A 26,297-nucleotide genomic window follows, 5' to 3' on the forward strand; every position below is an offset into this window, starting at 1 on the left:
ATCCTCCCTGTCCAAACTTTGTAGTTAATTTAGTGTCTTAAACATCATAATGAAGCAGCCTCCCTCTCTTGTCTTTCCCCTTTGTCAGTTTAAAAATATCCAATCTCTCTTCAAATGGCAGCTGTGCTATGCCAGCTCTTTGTATCATTTCAAGCTTCCTTCTTCCAGTACAGTGACCAGATAACCGCTTCATACTCGAGCCTTCTTCGTATCATCGACACTCGATTTCTCTACCATATCTTCATCCACATAAATAGAAGCAATTCACGTTTATTAGTAATTTGATTATTTCTCCAATACTCTTGTTTATGTGCTTCTCTGATGTGTGTGTGTGTGTGTGTGTGTGTGTGTGTGTGTGTGTGTGTGTGTGTGTGTGTGTGTTTGTGTTCACTTCCCACCGTGTGTCCTCCGCCAGCCACGTCACGGCGCACACACCTGAGCCTTCACGTGGTGGTGCCGCCGGAGCCGCCCGTCCTGAGGGCCGGGGGTCAGCGGGCGACGGACGGGGTGCTGGGGCCGCTGCAGGAGGGTGGCGCCTTGGAGATCACCTGCAGCGTGGCGGGTGGCGACCCTCCGCCCTCCGTCGTGTGGAGGCGGGACGGGGAGGTGAGTCAATGGGGGTCAGGGGTGAGGGGACGATGCGACGGTCTTGTGTTGGTGTTTCCTCTCCCTCATGACATAGAACCTTCCTGCCCTGCAGTTTTGTTTTCGAGGTGATACTTAAGGCGGTGTTTGTCCCCTCATTTTCCTTACGGTGATAAAAGATAATTCTTTATAGTTACTAAAGTTAGTTAATTCCCCAAAACTTCCGCGGTCCGTTTTATCTTTGCGCCGCCGCCGTCAGGACCGGCGTCGCCAAAGTCTCCGCCAACCTCTCTCTTTATGCAGTAAAAATAAGCCTGTTTAGCCATAATCTCCGTCATGGAGGCCGTCGTCACCACCTCGTGGTATTACACTCAGGATCAGCGACGGCCGGTTGGCCGTGAGGCCGACGAGTTTTCTTTCCTTTCCTTTTCCTGTCGGTAAATTATTTGATTGCATTACCGCTGAGCTATTACACATTGTCTTCCCCTGGCACGCGTCTGAGGGAGGCCGATACGGCGGAATGGAGGCAAGGCGATGGAATTTAAATAATTTAAAGATTGCAGCTTTGATGTGGAGATCTTAGGGTTTAGGGAAAACATTGCAGCCGGGAACCACCATTCAGGCAGCAGAGATTGTGGTCCCAGCGTGATGGTTGAAGCTTAAGATCCTTATGATGGGAGAGACACCAAAAGCTTATTCCCGTGTGGCTATGAAGGTGTACTAACGTAAAAAAGTGAGAAAAAAAAACATGGATACTGTGAGAGTAGCTAGGGGGAAGTACTTCTTTGAAAGAAAAAAGCTGAAAAGCTAGGTATTTACACACACACACACACACACACACACACACACACACACACACACACACACACACACCACTCCGGTAGCTCAATCGGTAAGAGCGCCGCGCTGCAAGGCTTCACGGCCAAACAGGCGGCGGTTCGAGCCCCGCTCAGGCCGGATTCTTCCCGTTGACTAGGAATGATTACTGTCCCCCCTTGAGCAAGGGGGATGGGGTGTGTGGTGTGTGAGGTCCTGGCAGTACCCAGTGATCGACAATAATGAGCACTTGCTCATGTCGTTAGGGTACCTGCTGGCGAAAGCGAGTCCAACTCGTGATCAGGCCGTGGTGATTTACACACACACACACACACACACACACACACACACACACACACACACACACACACACACACACACACACACACACACACCATAATCAGGAGTACAGCCACGAAGGCAGTCCCTAGCCTGGCAGACTTAACGTACCAAGAATGATTGTAAAAGTTGGGGCTACCATCCCTAAAAGAAAGAGAGAGAGGTGATATGATTGCAGTTTTCAGGATGATGAAGGGAATAGATAAAATCGATAAAGAGAATCTGTTTGTATGGGATGGGAGAGCAACTAGAGGACATGAAAGGAAGCTGAGAAAGACAAGATACTTGAAAGATGTAAAGAAATACAGCTTCCCCAATAGATGCATCGACCAGTGGAACAGTCTAGACAAAGATGTTGTTCAATCCAGAAACGTAAACGAGTTTGAAGCGAAGTTTGACCAATTGAGACTGAGAGACGGAACCACACGTGCGTAGCTCGCTTCCTGTATATCACAACTAGATAAATATACACATACGGAGTTATTTGGTTCGGTTACTTTGTTAATCATGATCCAAACGACACAAGGTCAGGCCACGAACACGTCGCCGTGCTGCTTGATTCTGCCCGGCCTTAGCATGCAGCATGCACGAGGCCAAGAGCCTGATGGTGCATTCAGGCGATCCTCCCACCCAGCAGCACCCAGGGTCCACCGAGACAGACATGACCCAGCCTGACCTCAGTGACCTTCAGGGTGATGCTGGCGTTCCTCAGTATGTTAAGGAGTGGTACTGCTCTAATGGGCCACAGGTACGAAAAGAGTAAAAAGAAATCGTACTTGAGAAAATGTCTTACCCGAATATTTGATCATGCATTCGCCGCTCTTAACCAGTACCGCGTTGCACTTTCGTACCTTCCCGTTCCGTTCAATGTGTCCTTATTAGCCTTAAATCATTTTTGATAAACAATTTTCTCCGCAGTTTCCTTTAGTTCTAAGCTTAAAGGGTAATCCTTATACGCTGATCTTATAGAGGAAAACTATACTAATTCTTGTTTCACCCCATAAACGCTTCAAAATTGGCTTAGGTCCAATTTTCGTTTTTGTTACTCATTGCTTGTATAACCACTTTACTAGTTTTCACATGTTACAACACTTTAAAATCAAGCACTCGGATAATTAGTAAATCCTATACTACTTAAAGAAACAAAAAGTGAAAAACCCTCCTCTCTCACATCCTTTATTTAATATGTCCCTGCGGCAAGGCATCGTCCCTTCTGATCGGAAAAGGGCTAACGTAACACTGATTTTTAGGAAAGGAAACAAAAAAGGACCGGGTAATTACAGGCCTATCAGTCTAACTTTATTAGTAGGTAAGCTACTCGAGAGCATAATTAGATACAAAATTGTGAGTTACCTTGAAAGCCACTCATTAATTAAGGAATCACAACATGGCTTCCGTAACGAGAGTTCCTGCATATCGAACCTACGGACCTTTAATAACGACCTCTTCTGAATTTATGACGTAACCTAATCATTAGACGTAGTCTATCATGATTTTCAGGAAGCTTTTGATAAATTTCCACACCATGGATTACTTAGTAAAATCAAGTAACTAGGTATTGCACGGGGAAAGTACACCAATGGATCGGTAAATGATTGAGCAACAGGCAGCAAAGAGTGATGATCGACGGATTTACTAAGAGTGGGCGCCTTTCCCTAGTGGTGTCCCTCAGGGCTCAATTTTTAGCCCAGTCCTGTTTAAAATTCACATCAACGACGTTGACGTAGAGCTCAGTTATCTCATTAGTAAATTTGCTGATGATAGATGAGAAATGCCTATTAATATAGATACATGCCAGGTTCTTCAAGTTGTAACAAAAAATAAGAGGCTCGACTACGAAATGTGTGACATGAAACTCGAAACCGTTTAGTGTGTCAAGGACCTGGGTGTCAAAATGGCGTAAAAACTCAATTTCTCACAGCAATGCATCGATGCAGCAAGTAGAGAGAATAAAATGCTGGGCTTCATTTAGAGAAACTTCTCATTTAAGAAGATAGATGTAATTATTCTAAACTACCCACATGCTGTCCAGAAGACCACCTATCAACCCGGACTCTAGATTTTAGGATTAAAGATGTGCTCCGGGAGGGCAGCATGAGCCAATGCAAGATGGCGCCACTATAAACACTCGCCTGCGCCAGAACGGGCTGGGCCGACCATCGGGCACCACTGGGAAGAAGCCTTCGACCGACCATCAGGAAATTCAGGATCCACCGGGAAGAAGCCTACCGGCGCAATAGGCCACGACGTAAAAAAAAAAATTAAAAAAAAAAGAGATTTATAAACATGTTCAATCGCCACTTCCTTCAACTTAATATTTACTAAAGCAGAAACGCAGAGTCTTGGTGGTAGTTGATTTAATATAATTTCACATAGGTTTAAGGACAGAATACCTAATCTGGATCATAGGGTCTGTGCGGTCTGAATAGCTATGTAAATCCGTATAAATCATATTAGGTTACGGTAAAGACAAGATTGACATAAAACAAGACTACTTAACTCCTTTTCTTAAGTTAAAATGGATTGTCTGTCCGTGAGTGTCTTCCTTTCCTTCCAAAACGCTGACAGTGCTTATGCGTAGCATTCTTCGCCTCGCGTTCCGCAGGTCCTGAACGATGCATCAGACGTCGGAGTCGCTCAACCATCGTGACAATGCCTTTACGTAGCCTTCCTCTCTACCCGCGTTCCACAGGTCCTGGATGCCACTTCGGAGTCGCGGTCCCCGGCACTCACGGTCAACCTGTTCAGCGTTCTGCGACTCACACGGGACTACCACAACGCCAGACTCACCTGCCTCGCCTCCAACAACAACGTCACCAGCCCCGCCAGTGCCTCCGTCACCGTCAAGATGAACTGTGAGTACCTTGTGTGTGTGTGTGTGTGTGTGTGTGTGTGTGTGTGTGTGTGTGTGTGTGTGTGTGTGTGTGTGTGTGTGTGTGTGTGTGTGTGTGTGTGTGTGTGTGAGTGTCTGTCTGTGTCTGTCTGTTTGTCCGTCTGTCCGTCTCTCTCTCTCTCTCTCTCTCTCTCTCTCGTGTTTTTTGAAGAATTAATACAAATAACTGACGTCACGAAAAGGATGCTGTTTTGTCGTAAACGCTGCCGCCATCAGAGTCCCGTAAATTATCCGTTAAAAGATTGCGAGGGTCGCGAATGAAATGGGGGAATTATATCAGGTGTAATGTTTGAGTGGCCGGCGCGCGGGCATGTTCAAAGTGATATTCCTGACCGTGTTCAGGGCTGTGATTATAGTGATAGTAAAAATAATAATGAATATAGTGTTAATAATTGTGATAATAATAATAATAATAATAATAATAATAATAATAATAATAATAATAATAATAATAATAATAATAATAATAATAATGATAATAATAAAAATAAAAGTTAAGATAATAATAATAAAATGGTAGTAATAATAGTAATAATAAATAATAATAATGATAATAAGAAAATATATAATGACAATAAAAATAATAATAATAATAATAATAATAATAATAATAATAATAATAATAATAATAATAATAATAATAATAATAATAATAATAATAATAATTATAATAATAGTAATAATAGCAATAATAATGATTATCATAATGATAGTAATTATTATTATAATCCGCATATAATATTTATCTAAATAAAACATTCCATTTTCCATATTAAGGAACACACACACACACACACACACACACACACACACACACACACACACACACACGCACCTGCTCAAAAACCTAAATGATGCAGAAAGGCAGAGTATCGAGGAGGAAGTAGACGAGCTTTATAGAATGAGTCCATTTATTGAAGGGAAAACTAGATCAGTTATGTTAAAACTAAAATCACAAAAGGCAGCCGAAGACATATTATATATAACAACTAAAAGAAACGGAAGGATGTAAGGATATATATATATATATATATATATATATATATATATATATATATATATATATATATATATATATATATATATATATATATATATATATATATATAAAGAAAAATAGAAATGAAGAAGAAAGGAAGAAATGGAATGAATTACTGGCAGAGACAAAAGTAAAAAATAACGCAAGATCTGAGGAAGAAAAAGAAACATTTTTTTTTGGAGAATTTCGGGGATCGAATCAAAAAACGGTTCATAAGGGAGAAGAGAAAGGGGAGCGAAAACTAGACAAGAAAGATACAGAGAGGGGAATAAGATTAATGTACACAAATGTAGATGGGTTGATCTCTAGTAAATCAGAGTTGCAAGATTATCTAAAAGAGAGGGATCCCATGACAGTTTGCCTAACTGAAACTAAACTAAAAGAAAACATCCAAATTGAGCTAGATGGAAGATACAATGTATGGAGGAAGGATAGAATGGGCAAAGGCGGAGGAGTGGTGATAATGATAAAGAAAGAGTTATTAGTAAAATCAATAGAATATGGAGAAGGAAAAGCAGAGATAGTGAGTGTAAGCTTGGAAAAGAAGAATAGAGAAAGGATGACGATTGCAGTAACATATGTACCACCAAAAACTACATCATGGAGTAAATAAGATTATGAAAACGTGATTGATGACACCATACAGAGTTTGAGGAGATTACTGAAGGCAAACAAAGGAGTAATACTAGTTGGCGATTTCAATTGCAAAGAGGTTGACTGGGAGAGGTTTTAAAGCAATGTAAGTGATGTGGCATGGGGGAATAGATTCTTAAATTTAATGATGGGAAATTTGATGATACAAAGGGGGAAGGAAAGCACTAGATATGGAAGAGACGACGAACCGGCAAGACTGGATTTGGTGTTGACAAGAGAAATTCACGTGAAGGATGAATTGAGGTATGATTGCCCCCTGGGAAAAAGTGATCACGTGCTCATAGAGATGGAAATGGAGGAGGGAGGAAGGGAACAAGACGATACTTATAGAAGCGATAGATTAAACTATAGGAAAGCAGGGGTGGAAAACCTCAAGAAGTTTTTTGGTGAAATGGATTGGAAAGAGTTAATGAGTACAAGCGAAGTTCAAAAGAAGTATGATATTTTCATGAAGGCGTACAACACAGGTGTTATGAAGTTCGTACCAAAATACAGACCGAGGGAGAGGGCTAAAAAGGACTGGTTTAATGCAAGATGTGCAAAGGCAAAAGAAAAGAGAGACAAAGCGTGGTCAAGATTAAAAAGAAACAAAAATCAAAGAAACAGAGAAAACTTTAAGGCAGCGAGAAATGAGTACGTGAAAGTGAGAAAGGAAGAAGAGAAACGATACGAAAAGGATATTGTGGAAGAGTGTAAAGAACAACCTAAACTATCTTATAGATTTATAAATGGAAAAATTAAATCAAGAGAAACAATTGAAAGACTGACTGAAGAGAATGTAGAGATCGAGGATCCCAAAGGCATGGCGGAATTATTTAACAAAAAATTCCAGCAAGTGTTTACCAAAGAATCATTATTTAATGAACCACAAGAAAACAACTTAGATGTATATATGAAAGAGGTCAAAATGGATAATGAGGAGATAAAAAAAATATTGGAGGAATTGGAAGAAGGGAAGGCCGTGGGACCGGATGGAGTTTCAGGTTTTATACTTAAAGAGTGCAGAAATGAGTTCGTTGGCCCGATATATGACACCATTAGGTGCTCAATAAAAACTGGCACAGTGCCTAGGGAGTGGAAGAGGGCAGAAGTGGTACCTATATACAAAAGTGGAAAAAAGGAAGAACCCCTAAATTACAGACCGGTGTCTCTGACCAGCGTAGTATGTAAAATATGTGAGAAATTAATAAAAGAATAATGGATTAGATTTCTAGAAGAACATAATCTAATCACAAACAATCAATATGGGTTTAGGAAAGGCCGCTCATGTGTGACAAACTTGCTGAGCTTTTACTCAAGAGTGACGGACAAATTACAGGAAAGAGACGGATGCGTGGATTGCATTTACCTAGACCTAATGAAGGCATTTGACAAAGTTCCACATTCAAGACTGCTGTGGAAACTAGAAAATAAAGGAGGATTGAGAGGGAAAATGAAGTGCTGGATGGAAAGCTACTTAAGAGGAAGATAGATGAGAACCGTGTTTAAGGACACTAGATCGGAATGGAGAACGGTGGAAAGTGGAGTGCCCCAGGGGTCGGTTTTAGCACCAGTACTCTTCCTAGTCTATATTAATGATATGCCAGAGGGAATAAATAGCTACATGAGCCTGTTCGCAGATGATGCTAAACTGCAAAGACATATAAGAAACAGTGAAGACTGCAAGGAGCTGCAAGCAGACCTAAACAAGATTTGGAAATGGAGTCAGAAATGGGAGATGAAATTCAACGTGAAGAAATGTCATGGAAATGGGAAAAAGTGTAGAAAGACCAAAATGGACATATAAAATGGGAGATGGTGAAATATTAAAGAAAGTAAATGAAAGAGAGACCTGGGAGTAATAATGCAAGATTATATGCAACCAGCAAGTCATATAAATCGGATCTTCGGTGATACATATAACATGGTGAGAAATATAGGTATAGCATTCCACTACATGGACAAAGAAATGATGAAAAAAATTAATAACTACTATGATCAGACATAAACTAGAATACGCGGAAACAGTGTGGTCTCCACATATGAAGAAACACATAAAAAACTAAAAAGAATACAGAGGATGGCAACAAAAATGGTTCCAGGACTGGAGGGACTGACATAATTATGAAGAGAGACTAAAGGAAATGGACTTACCAACACTAGAACATAGAAGAGAAAGAGGAGACCTAATACAAATATATAGCCTATTGAGTAAAATGGAAGAAGTAGATAACGAGAAATTGCTACTAAGAGAGGAACCTTCCAGCAGGAATACTAGAGGACATAGTAAAAAGTTGAGGAGGGGAAGATGCTCAAGAGACATAAAGAAATATAGCTTCCCACAAATAAATATAGAGGTTTGGAACAGACTAAGTGAAGAAATAGTATCGGCGAAGAGTGTGCAGAGCTTCAAGGAAAAGTTGGATAATTATAGATGCGGAGACGGGACCACATGAGAGCAAGCCCAGGCCCTGTAAAATTGCAACTAGGTAAATACACACACACACACATATACACACACACACACACACGCATACACATATGGACGCCGGAAGTGTGTGTATATCTGCCTCCAGAAACTCGGAGAGGACGGCCTCAAGGAAACGGCCGGAATGTTAGTTTTAATGGCCCAGCGGAATGTCGTGTGTGTGCTGACTCGCCAACTTTGGCCTTTTCCTCCCTGGCCGGGTGAAAAGTTTCTCCGACTAACCGTTAGAGGTGAAAATTCCACTTAATATGTTTGGGCGCCGCGTTTCTTTAGCACAAGATGGTAAACACGGCGCTTGCTCGAGGCCGGCACACACAGCGAGAGAGAAGGAATGTGGGTGTATGTGGGGCAAGAAGAGTGTGAATGTGTATGAAGGTGTGGCGAGGGCCGGATAAGAAGGCAGGCAGGAAGGAAGGAAGGAAGGAAGGGCCGGCAATGTGTCAAGGCGGTAGAGAATGCTGGTCTCGGTGGGTGGAGAAGGATGTATGTCCTCTGCCTCCCCTTCTGCTTCTCGTCGTCGTCGTTGTTGTTGTCCTTCTCCTCCTCCTCCTCCTCCTCTTCCTCCTCCACGTTAGGCTATTTGTAAACTGCGTTCCCACGGTATTAATGACCATCTATGTACGTGGATTCATGAATGGCTCACCGACAGAGAACAACATGTAGCTCTTAACGGTGAAGCATCGGATTGGCAACCCGTCACCAGTGGCGTGCCCCAAGGTTCGATCCTGGGGCCAACAATATTCATAATTTACGTGAACGACTTAGAAACTGATATCCTATCAAAAGTAGCCAAATTCGCCGACGACACCAAATTAGGAGGTACGATAATGAACAGTAAAAGTTGCGAGAATATTTAATCAGACTTAATAAGACTTGCCGACTGGAGCGAAAAATGGCAAATGAGTTTTAACGTAGATAAATGTAAAGTAATGCACATAGGTGAAAAAAAATCCTAACTTTAAATATCAGATTCAAGGACATGAGCTCATCGAGGTAAAACAAGAAAAAGATCTTGGTGTCATTATCAGTAACACTCTTAAAATAAGTGATCAATGTTCTGCAGCGAGTAAAAAAGCCAATATGATGTTAGGATTAATCTCAAGAAACTTTGATTATAAATCACCCGAGCTTATGAAGAGATTATATTTAGCATTTGTAAGACCACACCTAGAATACGCCGTTCAGTTCTGGTCACCGAACTATATCAAAGATCAAGTTTTACTAGAAAAGATACAGCGACGAGCAACCAAACAAACTCCAGCGCTCCGAAACTTGCCATATGACGAGCGTTTAAAGTGTTTAGATATGTTTTCCCTAAAAAAAGCGAAGGATAAGAGGGGGACTTAATTGAAGTGTTCAAAATCCTTAATGGATTCGACAACATTAACCCAGATAGGCTATTTCAGAGAGACACCAACATAATAACAAGCAGCAACAGTATAAAGTTAAAGGGAAACCGATGTAACACATTGGTGCCCAGAAGTTTTTTCAATAATAGAGTCGTCGATCACTGGAATAGACTCCCACCGTCAGTAGTTAGCGCACAGAGCATCAATAGCTTCAATTCTTCATTGGATAAGTACTTCAGGGATATAAGATTATACTGACCCTTCTTCGCATGTTTTCAGACAGATTGCAGCAAGACCTCAACCTAAATCCATATTATTCTCCCCTACAACCTAGATTGCAAGTAGCGTAAGTTACCAATAGAGTAAAGCAACAGTTAATGTCCGCATGACAGGTGAAGTGAGATGTGGGTGCAGTAAGGTGACAGGGTACTGGTGCGTGCATAGTACCGCTGGTTTAACGAGGATCAAGCCTCCACCTGTGCCCCTGAAACTACACCTCACCCATCGTGAGTATTAGGGGGGATTCTGGGGCTGCCCCGTGTAGGCCACTCGGCCTCTTCCAGTCTCCCTGTGTTTCTATGTTCTTATGTTCTTATGTAATGAAGCCATTTTCCCCCACAGCCTAGGTTACCAGCAGTGTAAGTTAAGGGTAGTAATTTCCTCTTATTTCTCTCTTTACTGTAAAATTTCCATGTCCCTTTCTTCCTTAAAGGCACATGGTGTTCTCTTCTAACTATTTCCTGCCTGCACGTTGCCGGAGGGAGAGGTGGGTGGGAAGGAGCCTTCATCTATTCTGTCCTGTCCTACCACACGTAGATTACTAATAGTAGCGGTAGTAAACAGACACCCTCGCCATAGACCGATAGGTCTTCTGGAGTCTGTTCTTCCTATGTTTTCCTATGTATTCCTCCTCCTCGTTGTTATCTTTTTTCTTTAACCTTATTCTCGTCTTCATCCCTACAAACAGACCTAATCACTCCTCACCCCGTCCTTCCGTTCCTCTCATGTTGTTATAAAAAGGAAGAAAAAAATATGAGTAGATTGGCCCCATAACCCCTTCCCCTCCATCTTTAATCTTCTTTACGACACCCGCAGCGAATTTTCTTTCCTCCTGGACCTCACTTTGAACTTTGCCGCTCGCCAATAGTACTTCTGTCGTTTCACTCCCCCAAAGAGACACTCCACTGCCGCTGCTTTCCCGCCAAAACTTGCGTAGTTATGGAGAGAGACTCACGCCATGAGCAGGACGAAACGACGCTACTGCTGGCACAGAAGTAGGTGAAGGTAGGGAGGCCGGGGCGGAGGCGTGTTGATGTTTGTGGAGTGTCTTTGCAAGGGAAGCAGAGGGTGGTGATGGGGTGGGTCAAGCAGTAATATGTAGGTCAAGGAAGGTCATTGTGATGTTGGTTATTGTTTGGGAAAAGGTTTATTGGAGAAAGTTGGAGGTAGCGAAGTGTTGTGTGAACTGAGTGTCTCAGGGCGCGTGCACGAAGACTTTACGGGTAACTACTCTCTGGAGGCTGCCATTACTCCTGGAGACTTTTAGTGGTGAGTAGGTGGGGCCAGAGCGTGCACCCAGGTCACAACAAGTGCTTCTTATGGCCATTCCTCCCCACCCAACCTCCAGGCCAGGACACGCAGGCTGCAAACGGGACCCTGGAGGATGGGTGCTAAGGAAGACCCGACCGACCTCTGTACCAGCAACGACATGGAAATATGATGACCAAAGAAATCCGGGTCGTCCTGGAATCATAGGACTACGAACGATCTGTCACGCAATTCTCGTCCGTCACAATTTCAGCTCCCCAAGGAAAGGGTAAAAAAGATGGCAGGTCCTCCTTTACCTCCGTGACGCAAATTGAATTGAAGGCCGCGTGTTTGTTTTCCTCTTCAGCGGAGCGACGGGGATTAAAAAGGTGAATTAGATGAGATGAGTTGGATATGCAAACCTTCTTCGGTAATATTTCCATGAGAGAGAGAGAGAGAGAGAGAGAGAGAGAGAGAGAGAGAGAGAGAGAGAGAGAGAGAGAGAGAGAGATTCTCCCAAAAATTTGGGTTCCTTCGTCGGGTTGGAACAATAGCTGACATTGATCAGGAGTCAGGATTATACTTTCTTGAGGAGTCTCTCGTGCCTCCCCTTTCCTTTTTTTTTTTTAATCTGCGTCTCCTACGTGCTCAAACTATTTATTCCTCTTTTTCCTTAATAAATTGCATTTTTCTATTTACCATTTAATTCCTTCCTTTCTCATACATCACTCCCTTTTCTTCCGTCTTGTTCAACTCTCGTCTCCCTCAGAAATTAATAATATAAGGAATCTATCTCTAAGTCATACGTGCACCGGGCAGCTCATTTTGACCTCTCACCATTTATCCTTCTCATTCATGAATATATCGAGCCATCGCTGCAGTGATACCAACTCCATATTGCTGTTTCGCGAATGTAAACTATTCCCAACACCTTAAACAGCTTACATATGTACAGTCAACACCCCGAAATCCTCTTCCTATCCCAACAGTGTCGGTAAGACCCAGTCACTTCGCATCTCCGCGGTGTTACCAACATCCCAAGCAACCTGTTCTGGATTCGAAGATGTTATCACTTCTATCCCTGCATTGTTGCCAACACTCCAGGCACATCATTCCCAACCCCTCCTCTTTCCCAGTGCGGCCGCTGGTGACAAGGATAGAGGCACCACCCAAGTGGCTTCGGGTGGGCCGCGAGATCGAGATCTCGTGCGTCGTGGCGGGCAGCAGACCACACCCCAACGTGACCTGGACACTCGGCACTCTCACCAGCCTCACGCCCCTCCCTGCCGAGGTAAGCTTGCCCCCCTGGATGCTTCGGTACTTGTACGTCCCTGCTAGCTGAGGTATGACTGTCTTAACTACCTACTTAATTCACCCATAGACTTCACAATCTCTTGACGGGAAACGGGGCGCGGGGCCGATTCGCAGGGGGCCGATTTTCAAAAATTTAAAATTTAAATATTTTCAAAACCAAAGCAGCTAGCGACCTGAAACTAAAACAGGCACCTCCCTTAGGCATATATGAGTCTCCATGAGCAGCGGTATCAAAAAATTCAAAGTCGTTCCCTAATAAAATCCCGATTAATTGTTTTTTATATAAGTATAACAAAACTTAAAAAGGCTATAAAATCCTCAGATTTAACGCTAGATGCACAAACATCACCAAATGCAGAGATAATCACTTATATTTTCAGAATCAATAGCAATATTTAGCATATCTTATAAGTTTTTGCCCGAAATAGCTACTTATTTTTTTTTATTTAGTGCAATTTTTTACGTAAGTTTTTAACATCTAATAAATCACTTAATTTTCACATTAGAAACTTAATACTTGAGGAAAGCATGCAGAAACATCTTAATTTTACTCAACAAAAGCAAAATATTCATGTTTCTATATACAATAACAACTTATTTTGGATGAATTCCGATGTCACTATTGCCGCAGCACGTCTTGCCGGCTATCTGGCCCTCGTCCTGAACAATCACTTTAGCCTTTTGGCCTATGACTTGTGGGCCCCGGTCAGTTTCCTGGACTTGTACACGTCCCTGTTCCTCGCCGTCTCCTTCCCCTCCTCGATACTGCTCCTCTTCCTGCCGGTCGGCTGCTTCAAGGCCTTGTTCTTCCTCGCTTCTGAGGTCACGTCCTTGGAGAAATTAGCACCGAAACAGTTGAAGAGGGACCTGCTGATGTGCGGCAAGATGGTGTTGGCCAGGTTGTGCCCCTCCTGGCACCTGTACCCCTGCAAGGTCGGGTCTGAGGCCGCCAGGAACTCCAGGAGGTGCCTGAACCCGTCCCTGAGGCGCATGGCAAGGGAGAGGAACCTCAACCTGCGCTCCTTCTTGTCCTCCCTGCACATCAGGGAGTCCCACAGCGACATCCCGAAGGACGCCATGTGGGCCATTGGGAGAGATGGCCGCTTCAGGACCGCCCGGCCCGTCTCCAGCTCTCCTCTATCGACCAGCTCGACCAGGGCGTCGAACATCACAGAGGGCTGGTCGCCCCTCTCGAGCTCCACGGTAATCTTCATCTCCTCCTGCTGGGCAGGCTCCTGCTTGCAGCACTCGGCCACAGAGGAGTTGGCCTGGACCTTCCTGGCCAGGTAGCCGGCGTAGTTGCCGACCGCGGCGAGGAGCAACTCGTCCGTCGGCGGGTCCGGCTGGTCGTCGGCCAGCTCCCTGGCAAGCTGGGCCAAGATCACCTCGTCGTCCTCCTTCTCCTCTGCCTTGGCCCGGTCCAGGTCGGCCTGCACGTCCCCGGGGAAGAACCCGACGAGCTTCAGCAAATGCAGGCGCTGGGCCAACCTGTTGCTCACCATGAAGTTCTGCACGCTGTGTCTTCTTGTATCGTCCTCTGGATCCTTGCAGTTGTGGGGAAAGGTACAGAGACGATGAATAACTGTAGGTCCTTTACTTGGAGAGTAAACAGAGGCAGGACAGCGATAATCCTTTACAGAGGGGAAGTGCCCAGCTGACTGCGTGCCTAAGGCGAGTTAGGCGACGCGGGAACTGAGCTGAGTTGCCATGTAGGCACTAACTAAACGTACATTTCTTGTTTCCTAATACGTAAAACTGTGGACTTCACTATCCTACAGTTATCATTCATTTTACGTAAAGATTTCAACCTAAAGTTACGCAAATTTGCCATTTTTTACACAACGTTTTCAAAGTGCACGCATGGTGCTATTTTATATAAGTTACCTTGAATCCTCGACCAAATCACTCTAGAGACACTCCTGCCTGCTTGTATGCACTAAAACTTGAAGATTTCGTCCTGTTTCCACTTAAATTCGGAGTAAGAACGCAGAGTGTGTTTGAGTTGTCGCAGTGAAAGTCGCCATAACAATCGGCCCCTTACGCGAAGCCAGCGCGCCAAGACTGAAGAGATTTCCCGTCAACTAGTTGTGAAGTCTATGATTCACCCCTCCACCCCCCGTTAGCTGCGAGAAGCCAATCCAACTACCCTCCTCCTTTAATTTTTTGAGCCTGTCTCTATCCTCAATCAGCTTTTTTATTGTCTCAGTTTCCTAACTCACTTCCATGGTAGGTGAAACAAGGCAACATTACTTTCCAGAGCCTACTTGTCTGTCTCCTTCACTTCCTCCTGTTTGCCTGCCTTGGTGTTATCATTGCCTCATTGTCTCCCTCAGGTGATTCTCTCTCAACTTTCTCATCGTTTTCCTCTGTCTTCATTACTCCTTGCTCTTCTTTTTCTTCTTTTTTCCTCTTGTTTTCTCTCGCCTCCTTCCTTCGATATCTAGCCCTATTCCTCTCTCTCTTTGTGCTCCTTGCCTCTGCTCTTAGTTCCTCCTCCTCAGTTTCCTCCTCCATCTCCTCTTCCTTCATGTTCCTCTTGCTATTCCCGCCATCGTCCCTCTCTCCCGCTTCCTCGATGTGCATCTTCAATACGTCTCCTTTCTCCTCCTCCTCCTCCTCCTCCTCCTCCTCCTCTTCCTCCTCCTCTCCAATCATCCACCATCACACATTGTCTCCCTCCCCCCTTTCCCCCTCACACCTCATCAGCATTCCGGGGTCGACTTATAGTGTCGCATAGGTCGCCTCTTCCTTAGGTACAAATATAATCTTTTTTTTCCTCTATTTTTTTCCTACTCCTTTCCATTCCCTTCCCCTCCCTCATCCTCTTCTCTTCTTCCTCCTCCTACTTTCCTCCCCTCGTTCATCCCGTCTTCCTTATCCTCTCTCTCTCTCTCTCTCTCTCTCTCTCTCTCTCTCTCTCTCTCTCTCTCTCTCTCTCTCTCTCTCTCTCTCTCTCTCTCTCTCTCTCTCTCTCTCTCTCTCTCTCTCTCTCTCTCTCTCTCTCTCTCTCTCTCTCTCTCTCTCTCTCTCTCTCTCTCTCTCTCTCTCTCTCTCTCTCTCTCTCTCTCTCTCTCTCTCTCTCTCTCTCTCTCTCTCTCTCTCTCTCTCTCTCTCTCTCTCTCTCTCTCTCTCTCTCTCTCTCTCTCTCTCTCTCTCTCTCTCTCTCTCTCTCTCTCTCTCTCTCTCTCTCTCTCTCTCTCTCCCTCCTCTCACTCTCTCTCTCTCTCTCCCTCCTACTCCCCCCACTCCCTCTTCTTTATTTCCATCTATCTTTTCTTTCTATTTTTTTCGTATTTGATTTTCTATTTTCTTCGTCTTCCTCCTCCTTCTCCTTCTCCTCCTCGGTTACTCCTCCTTCAACCTCAATCTCCATATTTCCTTCCTCTTGCAGCCTCTTCCATCACCCACGCCACTTCCCTTCCCTCCTCCACGCCTCTTCCCTTCCCTCCTCCACGCCACTTCCCTTCCCTCCTCCACTCCTCTTCCCTTCCCTCCTCCACGCCTCTTCCCTTCCCTCCTCCACGCCACTTCCCTTCCCTCCTCCACGCCACTTCCCTTCCCTCCTCCACGCCACTTCCCTTCCCTCCTCCACGCCACTTCCCTTCCCTCCTCCACTCCTCTTCCCTTCCCTCCTCCACGCCACTTCCCTTCCCTCCTCCACGCCACTTCCCTTCCCTCCTCCACGCCACTTCCCTTCCCTCCTCCACTCCTCTTCCCTTCCCTCCTCCACGCCACTTCCCTTCCCTCCTCCATGCCACTTCCCTTCCCTCCTCCACGCCACTTCCCTTCCCTCCTCCACGCCTCTTCCCTTCCCTCCTCCACGCCTCTTCCCTTCCCTCCCCCACGCCTCTTCCCTTCCCTCCCCCACGCCACTTCCCTTCCCTCCACACCTCTTCCCTTCCCCCCCCGCCTCTTCCCTTCCCCCCCTTCCTTCCACGCCTCTTCCCTTCCCCACACCTCTTCCTTCCCTCCTCCACACTCTTCCTTCCCTCCTCCACGCCTCTTCCCTTCCTCCACGCCTCTTCCCTTCCCCCCACGCCTCTTCCTTCCCCCCACACCTCTTCCCTTCCTTCCCTCCTCCACGCCTCTTCCCTTCCCTCCTCCACACCTCTTCCCTTCACTCCTCCCGCCTCTTCCTTCCCTCCCCACCTCTTCCCTTCCTCCACGCCTCTTCCCTTCCCCCCGCACACCTCTTCCCTTCCCCCCACACGCCTCTTCCCTTCCCCCCCCACCTCTTCCCTTCCCCCACCTCTTCCCTTCCCCCACGCCTCTTCCTTCCCTCCTCCACCTCTTCCCTTCCCCCCACACCTCTTCCCTTCCTTCCACGCCTCTTCCTTCCCCCCACGCCTCTTCCTTCTCCCTTCCCTCCCCCAAACCTCTTCCCTTCCCTCCCCCACACCTCTTCCCTTCCTCCCCACCTCTTCCTTCCTTCCCCCACACCTCTTCCTTCCCTCCTCCACGCCTCTTCCCTTCCCTCCCCCACGCCTCTGCCCTTCCTCCCCACCTCTTCCCTTCCCCCTCACGCCTCTTCCTTCCTCCCCACCTCTTCCCTTCCCCCTCACGCCTCTTCCCTTCCCCCACGCCTCTTCCCTTCCCCCCGCCCACCTCTTCCCTTCCCCCCCGCACACCTCTTCCTTCCCTCCTCCACCTCTTCCCTTCCCCCCACGCCTCTTCCCTTCCCTCCTCCACGCCTCTTCCCTTCCCTCCTCCACGCCTCTTCCCTTCCCCCCCACGCCTCTTCCCTTCCCTCCCCAACACCTCTTCCTTCCCCCCGCCTCTTCCTTTCCCCCACGCCTCTTCCCTCCACCACACCTCTTCCCTTCCCTCCTCCACGCCTCTTCCCTTCCCTCCCCCACACCTCTTCCCTTCCCTCCTCCTCGCCTCTTCGCTTCCCCGCGCAACGCCTCTTCCCTTCCCTCCCCCACGCCTCTTCCCTTCCCTCCTCCACACCTCTTCCCTTCCCTCCCCCACACCTCTTCCCTTCCCTCCTCCACACCACTTCCCTTCCCTCCTCCAACTCTTCCCTTCCTTCCCCACACCTTTCCCTCCTCCACGCCTCTTCCCTTCCCTCCTCCACGCCTCTTCCCTTCCCTCCTCCACGCCTCTTCCCTTCCCTCCCCCACACCTCTTCCCTTCCCCCCCACACACCTCTTCCCTTCCCTCCTCCACGCCTCTTCCCTTCCCTCCTCCACACCTCTTCCCTTCCCTCCTCCACACCTCTTCCCTTCCCTCCCCCACACCTCTTCCCTTCCCTCCTCCACACCTCTTCCCTTCCCTCCTCCACGCCTCTTCCTTTCACTCCACCACGCCCTCTTCCCTCCTCCACGCCTCTTCCCTTCCCCCCCACGCCTCTTCCCTTCCCTCCCCCACACCTCTTCCCTTCCCTCCTCCACGCCTCTTCCTTTCTCTCCTCCACGCCTCTTCTCTTCTCTCCCCCACGCCTCTTCCCTTCCTTCCCCCACGCCTCTTTTCTTCCCTCCCTTTCCCCCGTCCCGCCCTCTTTCTCTCATCACATGAAAGACTAAATGGTTGAGTAAAGAAAAGGAAATATATTGATCAATAACCTAAATGGTTGAGTAAAGAAAAGGAAATAATTGATCATGTTATTGTATTGGCAAAAATGTATCGCTAAGTAATTTTTTATTGTAGGGATTTTTGTTATGGTCTTTTATTCCTCATGTGTTTTTTTAGATACCAAGCATATTTTCCACATATTCTCCTCGCAGCGAAGGAAATATGTAGACTATCCTGTTTAATGCTTGTTATCGGTGTTGCACTTGTGCCTCCATGAGCGTAGAGCCGTACATATTAATTTTTTTTTTTTTTTTACCGGCATCAGTGTCCATGAATGTTACAACGGTTTCCCTTATTCAGGTCGTATGTTCTTCACTCATTTATATTTCCTTGTCACTTTCGTCTCACTTATGAATGCATTTTTATTTAGTTTTTACCAGCAGCAAAATCTCCATGAAGTGCGATAATGGTTTTCTTTATCCAGCTCGTCATTTCTCCATTCATTTATTTTCCTCGTCACTTTCAACTCACACATAACGGAGTGAAAGAAACAGGGAACGGAGACACAGCCATTGCAACACGGGATTACGCGGATATATTTTGTGCCCAAATTATTTTACTTCATTTTATTCGCGCCAAAGCGTTGCGCACCTGTGTGTGTGTGTGTGTGTGTGTGTGTGTGTGTGTGTGTGTGTGCCTTCGTGCGTACGTCTTTTCAATATCTAGCAAGGATGGAGTGTTCGTAACCGGTATTGGTATTCGAATACATTCGAATGCCGCATTTGGGTGTATTCGTGTTCCTATCCGAATAATTATTGATAAAAATCAAAGTATTCTCATTTGTATTCGACTACAAGGGAAAATATTCGTATTCTGCGAATAATCTGACGAATACTTCAATTTTTTTTTTTATCAGAAATAACAGCCGTTGTTCCTTACATCTTCTTTCTCCTGGGCGGACGTGTAATGGTCGTGTATTGTAGAGAGTAGAGGTTCACGAGCTCATTTTAATTGTGCATAATTTCAGAACAGTGCTATACCAAGTTACGTCAAAAAGTTATTTTTCAATGAAAAGTATTCATTAATGTACTTATGAATACTCTCAAGAAGTATTCGTATTTGTATTCGAATTAAAACCATTTCAGTGTATTCGATTTCGTTTTCGTATTTGTTGGAATTTGAAGTATTCGTATTCGTATTCGAATTCACAACTTGTATTCACTCCATCCTTGGTATCTAGAACACATTCAAATATTCACTGTTACATTTAACACGTGTGGGAGTCCGTACCTGGCTGCGAACAAAGGTCAACTGAAATGTTTTACGGAATTAATGTAAATCATGGTAGATCGGTGATACCTAAAGGCGAGAGGAAGCGAGATTGTCAGAAGAGATACATAAAAAAACGGAGGGAGGGAGGGACAGAGAGGTAGGTGGGATGGGAGAGAGAGAGAGAGAAGGAGGACGGGAGATATGGGGGAGAAACTAAGGTATATACAATTAAGAAGATGAGTGAGGCGTAAGGGCCAAGAATATAATGAGATAGTGAAGAATGGATGAAATGTGAAATAATTAGGAAGCAGATAAGCATAAGGAGCAAAGAAAAGTATGAGAAACGAGAAAATTAGAAGTAAAAGGAGATAAAAGAGATAAATAATCGAAAAAAATATCAGAAAATCAGGAAAGGAAACGATAGAAGCAAATAAAGGGCAAAGGCAGGAAGGGAATTACCGTGAAGGGAACAAGGAAAGGTTGATTGTAGGAGATAATGAAGAGCGACGGGCAAAGAACCAGGAATAAGAGGAAGCAATCAAGAGTGGCAAAGAAAGAAGAAAAGAGAAAGATAGAGTATTAAGATGAAGAATCGGAAACTAACAAAGATCATTAATACGAGAAGTGGAGAGAGAGAGAGAGAGAGAGAGAGAGAGAGAGAGAGAGAGAGAGAGAGAGAGAGACGAAATTAATAGTATCAAAGGGCAAAACGAATGTTCCGTGATGGGATGATGAAGGAAAGTAAAGCGAGGATTATTGTCTCTCTCTCTCTCTCTAATTCATAAAAGGTTGCCAGGTAAATAATGGCATAACAATCGCTTTAAACAATTCTGACAGAAAAGAAAACAAAAACTAAATAAAAACGGGACAATTCATTTATGTGATTGGATGTAGCTTTGCCGTGATAAATTTAATGGCGGACGAAAAAGAGTATTGTCGCCCCGCCCCGGAACCTCGGCACGTAGGTAATGGGAGTAAGTATATTAAAAATTAGATAGATATATGCACGGGTAGACAAACACACTGTGACTAAACACTATAGTCCGTTTCATTCCGTTTGTCCACTCGCGAACGTAGATGTTGCACCTGCGCATTGTTAGTTCGTGATTGCGTGAAGATCAACTTTATATTTTCAGCGATATATTAATTTTGAATGTTTGTGTATACAAAAAAAAACTATTTTTATATGAACCGCAAACGTGCCGATTTGCATCGATAATCTATCATACAAGCACACGAAAGAACAATTTGCATATCAAATAGTATAGTCTGATCATACTGGAACGATTCATAGCCTCTCAGATACCCATATTTCATCACCTCATTCAGGTACATAAAGTGACATCCGACTCTGCAAATGTCTATACATAAGGAATTTTGATGTGTTGCATGTAAACAGCATGGGTAGGTAGGGTAGCCTTATATTCTAAATAGCCTAGCATCGCATTCAGCAGTTATTATTTACTATTTCATGTTATTTCGATTATTAATCATTATTTACATGCAGTAAATTATTAAGATATCCTTTATATGCACTTGCAGAGCCAGATGTCTTTTAATATACCTGAAATGAGCTATCAATCAGTGAATTTGAAGAAAAAAAAACATAAGAGAACGAGCATTATGTGACTATGTTATTTGATACAAGCTTGTCTTTCCGTGTGCTTGTATATTAAATTATCGATGGAAATGACTGAGGTGGTTTTCTTTTGTATACATAAACATTCAAATATATTATTGAAAAATGAACTTGAATGTCTACCACAACAGTTGATTTTCACGTATTCACGAACTAGAAATGCGCAGGTGTCACATCCATCAAAATTCCCGCTTTGTTGGTGGACAGACGGAATGAAACAAACTATAGCAGCAATAACGCTGCGCCGCCACCTGTGGATGGCTTCTGTCAATTCTGTTCCCGCCACACACCTACAGTTACGCTTACGCCGCGCCCATAAGCCGTGCCGACACAGTGCTTTAAATACGCAGTCACAACTACGCAGCCATCCTTGTGCCGCCACACCTACACAACCATTTATGTACTGAGTGGCACAAACGTGGGCAAAGGTATACTTACGGACACCTGTGAAGCAGTGCAGGTAGATGATGTGAAATCGTATATTCTTATGCGTTATGAGAGATTATTACGACACAAAGGAATGGAGCACTGTATTTGTTTGTTCCTGGCGCACACACACACACACACACACACACACACACACACACACACATGGTTCAGCCTCCTCTCCGTTGTAATAATTCCCAGCTTGTTCAAACATCCATCTATCACCTGCGTCATCAAAGAGCATCTGGTGTAGGATTGTTATGAATGGCGGGTTGAATGGTTTCGGGAATTAGTACTGAAGCTCACCCGGTCAGCGCGTTTTGTTCCCAGCTCAGGTAAGCGTTTTTTGAGGGAAAGTACAGAAAGCCGAGGTTGGTGAGGAGTTAATTAATTCACACTTCGGCACAATGCTCAATCAGAGCCTCCGTTATCCTCTTGTGACGCCATGAAATAGGCGGAAGGTGAGGGACAATATGTGCTGCCCCACCAATCCAGCGATGTAGCAGTGCATGACTAATGGACGACGAACGTGTGAGGAATCATGGCAGTGGATGCTTCGTGAAATAGAAGGAAAGTGGAATTAATGCATGTTTCCCCACTTACCTAGCGATGCAACAGTTCATGATAAGCGTATGATAAATGTATGGCATTGGGTACGGTGGGGACTAGGAGGGGAGGGGGGATAATGCATATCGCCCACCAATCTAGCCATGCGTCACTAATGCTCGACGAACTTATGAGCAGCGCTTGATGGCGAGCACAATGGAGGAGCGGCTCCGGGTGATGTAAAGCTTGCAAGGGTATTTGTCACGCAGATTCATAACGCCCAAAGCCTCTCGACGTTGAGTCTCATTTTAGTTCGCCCGGGTATTGTATGAACCTTCAAAGCCAGCCTCGAAGTGTTTCTGGCCCAGTGCTGCGCCATAGTTGTTCAGGTGCGTTGAAGGTAGACCAATGGTGGTCAAGAGTTATTTATTTAAGATTCGAATCCACTTCGGCCTTACATTACTGGTGCCCCAGATATGCACCAAAGCATAGGTACGCCTTCACAGAGCTAATCATATAGTTACCCATCCATGTTCTAGAAGCAGAGGTCATGGCAGACAGAAAACCACGTGGCAGCGATTGAATCAGAACCTTGCACGGAGCTATAGACGAACAGCCACATCTTCGCTAAGCAACCTTCTCATCCCCCTTCTCGGCCTATTTGCATGAATAATGCACTGCAATTACAACGCGTGCCACATTTCCACTAAGCCACTACCCTCTCCGCCAAATCATTTATCTTTTTTTTTATGTGCTGCCTGTAGCTTCGGTAGGCTTTCATGAGGGGCCTCTCGGACGGCCCCAGCCCGTTAATGGAGCAGGCCAATCTTATTTGTAGTGGCTGCCGTGATCAGTAGCGGATCCCGGGGGGGGCGCCCCCCCCTCCCCTTAGAACCTAAATTGCGCCCTTTCAAAGATTCACTGAGATGTATCATTCCTGTGAACAGTAACCTACTAATTATAATGATAATAATAACAATACTACTACTACTGTTACTATTACTACTACTACTACTACTACTACTACTACTACTAATAATAATAATAATAATAATAATAATAATAATGATAATAATAATAATGATAATGATGATAATAATAATAATAATAATAATAATAATAATAATAATAATAATAATAATAATAATAATAATAATAATAATAATGAAATGAATAATAAACATATAAAACATATAAAATAAATTGCGAACATTATCGTATTTATATTTGTAAAAATAAATAAAAAAAAAGGCGGGCCAAGCGGCGCCTGATGGATTTAGTGGATTCAAGTCCAGTAACGGATCCTGCCCACTCCTACTGTACTGTACTCCCAGTGCCCCAGCCACGCAGCCAGTTAGTTGTCGCCTCGTGGCCGTCGTGGGCAATCGGCAGCCTGGGTAGGTCATTGAGGTAAAAAATAGGCATATATATATATATATATATATATTTATATATATATATATATATATATATATATATATATATATATATATATATATATATATATATATATATATATATATATATATATATATATATATATATATATATATATATATATATATATATATATATATATATATATATATATATATATATATATATATATATATATATATATATATATATATATATATATATATATATATATATATATATATATATATATATATATATATATATATATATATATATATATATATATTTGGTCAAACTCTGCCTCTGCCTGTCAACACTACCTTTCCAATCCCTCAAACTACCGTCCTATTGCTTTACTTTCTTGTTCTAAAGCTTTTGAATCAATCTCAACCGGAAGATTCAAAAGCACCTTTCCACTTCTGACCTTCTATCTTATCGCCAGTATGGTTTCCTCAAGTGGCATTCTACTGGTTATATACAAGCCTTCTTAACTGACTCTTGGTCATCCTCTCTTAGCCGTTTCGGTGAAACTTTTGCTATTGCGCTGGACATATCAAAAGCTTTTGATAGGGTCTGGCACAAATCTTTGCTTTCTAAACTACCCTCCTACGGTTTCTATCCTTATCTCTGTACCTTTATCTCCAGTTTCCTTTCTGACCGTTCTATTTCTGCCGTGGTAGACGGTCACTGTTCTTCCCCTAAATCTATTAACAGTGGTGTCCCACAGGGTTCTGTCCTATCTCCCACTCTTTTTCTGTTGTTCATTGATGATCTTTCCAAAACGAACTGTCCTATCCATTCCTACGCTGATGATTCCACTCTGCATTATTCAACTTCTTTTAATAGAAGACCCACCCTTCAGGAACTTAACGACTCAAGGCTGGAGGCTGCAGAACGCTTAGCCTCAGACCTTACTATTATTTCCGATTGGGGCAAGAAGAATCTGGTGTCCTTCAACGCCTCAAAAACACAGTTTCTCCACCTATCCACTCGACACAATCTTCCAAACAACTATCCCCTATTCTTTGACAACACCCAGCTATCACCTTCCTCAACACTTAACATCCTCGGTCTATCCTTAACTCAAAATCTTAACTGGAACCTTCATATCTCATCTCTTACTAAATCAGCTTCCTCGAGGCTGGGCGTTCTGTACCGTCTCCGCCAGTTCTTCTCCCTGCACAGTTGCTGTCCATACAGGGCCTTGTCCGCCCTCGTATGGAGTATGCATCTCATGTGGGGGCTCCACCACACAGCTCTTCTGGACAGAGTGGAGGCTAAGGCTCTTCGTCTCATCAGCTCTCCTCCTCATACTGATAGTCTTCTACCTCTTAAATTCCGCCGCAATGTTGCCTCTCTTCTATCTTCTATCGATATTTTCACGCCGACTGCAATTTTGAACTTGCTAACTCCATGCCACCCCCCCTCTCGCGGCTCAGCTGCACGCGACTTTTTACTCTTGTTCACCAGTATGCTATCCAAATCCTTTATTCAAGAGTTAACCAGCATCTTCACTCTTTCATCCCTTACACTGATAAACTCTGGAAAAATCTTCCTTCATCTTTATTTCCTCCTGCCTACGAATAGAACTCTTTCAAGATCCCGAAATTAACCTCTGATTTTGGACACTCCTTTAACCTCTGTTCGGGAGCAGTGAGTGGCTTTTTTTTTTTTTCTTTGCCCTTGAGCTGTCTCCTTAGCTGTACAAAAAAAAAAAATAAAAAAATAATATATATATATATATATATATATATATATATATATATATATATATATATATATATATATATATTTAATATGGCATGGTATGGCGCCCATCTTGTGTATCACCCCCCACTCCCCCACCTGGAGCTGGATCCGCCACTGGTCGTGATTATGACTCATGCTCGGCACATGCTGCCCCCTTGGTGCTCCTTTTGATCGAAATCGCTGTAGTTAAGGTTGACATGATCCGGACAGCACTTGGGTAATTTTCTACCACTTGGCGATGGATTGAAAAATCAGCGTGTTTTGGTGGGACCTAGTCCACAATCAGGTCCACGCTATGTCCTCAGGCTCACCGCGCTCGCACGCTGACCACTCGGCTACCGCCTCCCCAGTCACTCCTCCATCCGCACGCAACGCTACTACACTGCCTTCCTTTTCTACTTCTTTCGACTGTTCCCTTAAGTCGCCACAGCGGATCATCCATTTCCATCTCTTCCTGCCTTCTTTATCTCCTTTTTATGTCACGTCTGTCTCATGCATGTCTCCTCTCACCTCATCCATAAATCTCCTCTTTGCATTTCGTCTTTTTCTCTTGCCTGGCAGCTGCATCTCCAGCATCTTTCTCCCGACGCACCCAGCATATCTACTCCGCACTTATCTGAAGCATCGCAATCTCGACTCCCTCACTTTGTTTCCGAACAGTCTAACCTCGGCGGCCTCATTAATATTCTAATTATTCTGAATTTTGGCCATCCTCGTCACTCCCAACGATAAAGAAAACTGCAATACAC

The 26,297-nt window shown here is 44.3% G+C and overlaps 1 protein-coding gene across 1 annotated transcript in view; it reads left to right on the plus strand.

Annotated features, from left to right (window-relative positions):
- LOC126982241 (synaptogenesis protein syg-2-like) overlaps positions 1-26,297 on the plus strand; it is a 291,624-nt gene that overhangs the window by 237,048 nt on the left and 28,279 nt on the right. The window contains exons 6-8 of the mRNA XM_050834188.1: positions 416-606; positions 4,433-4,595; positions 12,806-12,960. Coding sequence (XP_050690145.1) covers positions 416-606; positions 4,433-4,595; positions 12,806-12,960 — 509 coding nt within the window. The remainder of the gene's footprint in view (positions 1-415; positions 607-4,432; positions 4,596-12,805; positions 12,961-26,297) is intronic.

The sequence above is a fragment of the Eriocheir sinensis genome, chromosome 4 (genome assembly GCF_024679095.1).
Source record: "Eriocheir sinensis breed Jianghai 21 chromosome 4, ASM2467909v1, whole genome shotgun sequence".
Classification (NCBI taxonomy): domain Eukaryota; kingdom Metazoa; phylum Arthropoda; class Malacostraca; order Decapoda; family Varunidae; genus Eriocheir; species Eriocheir sinensis.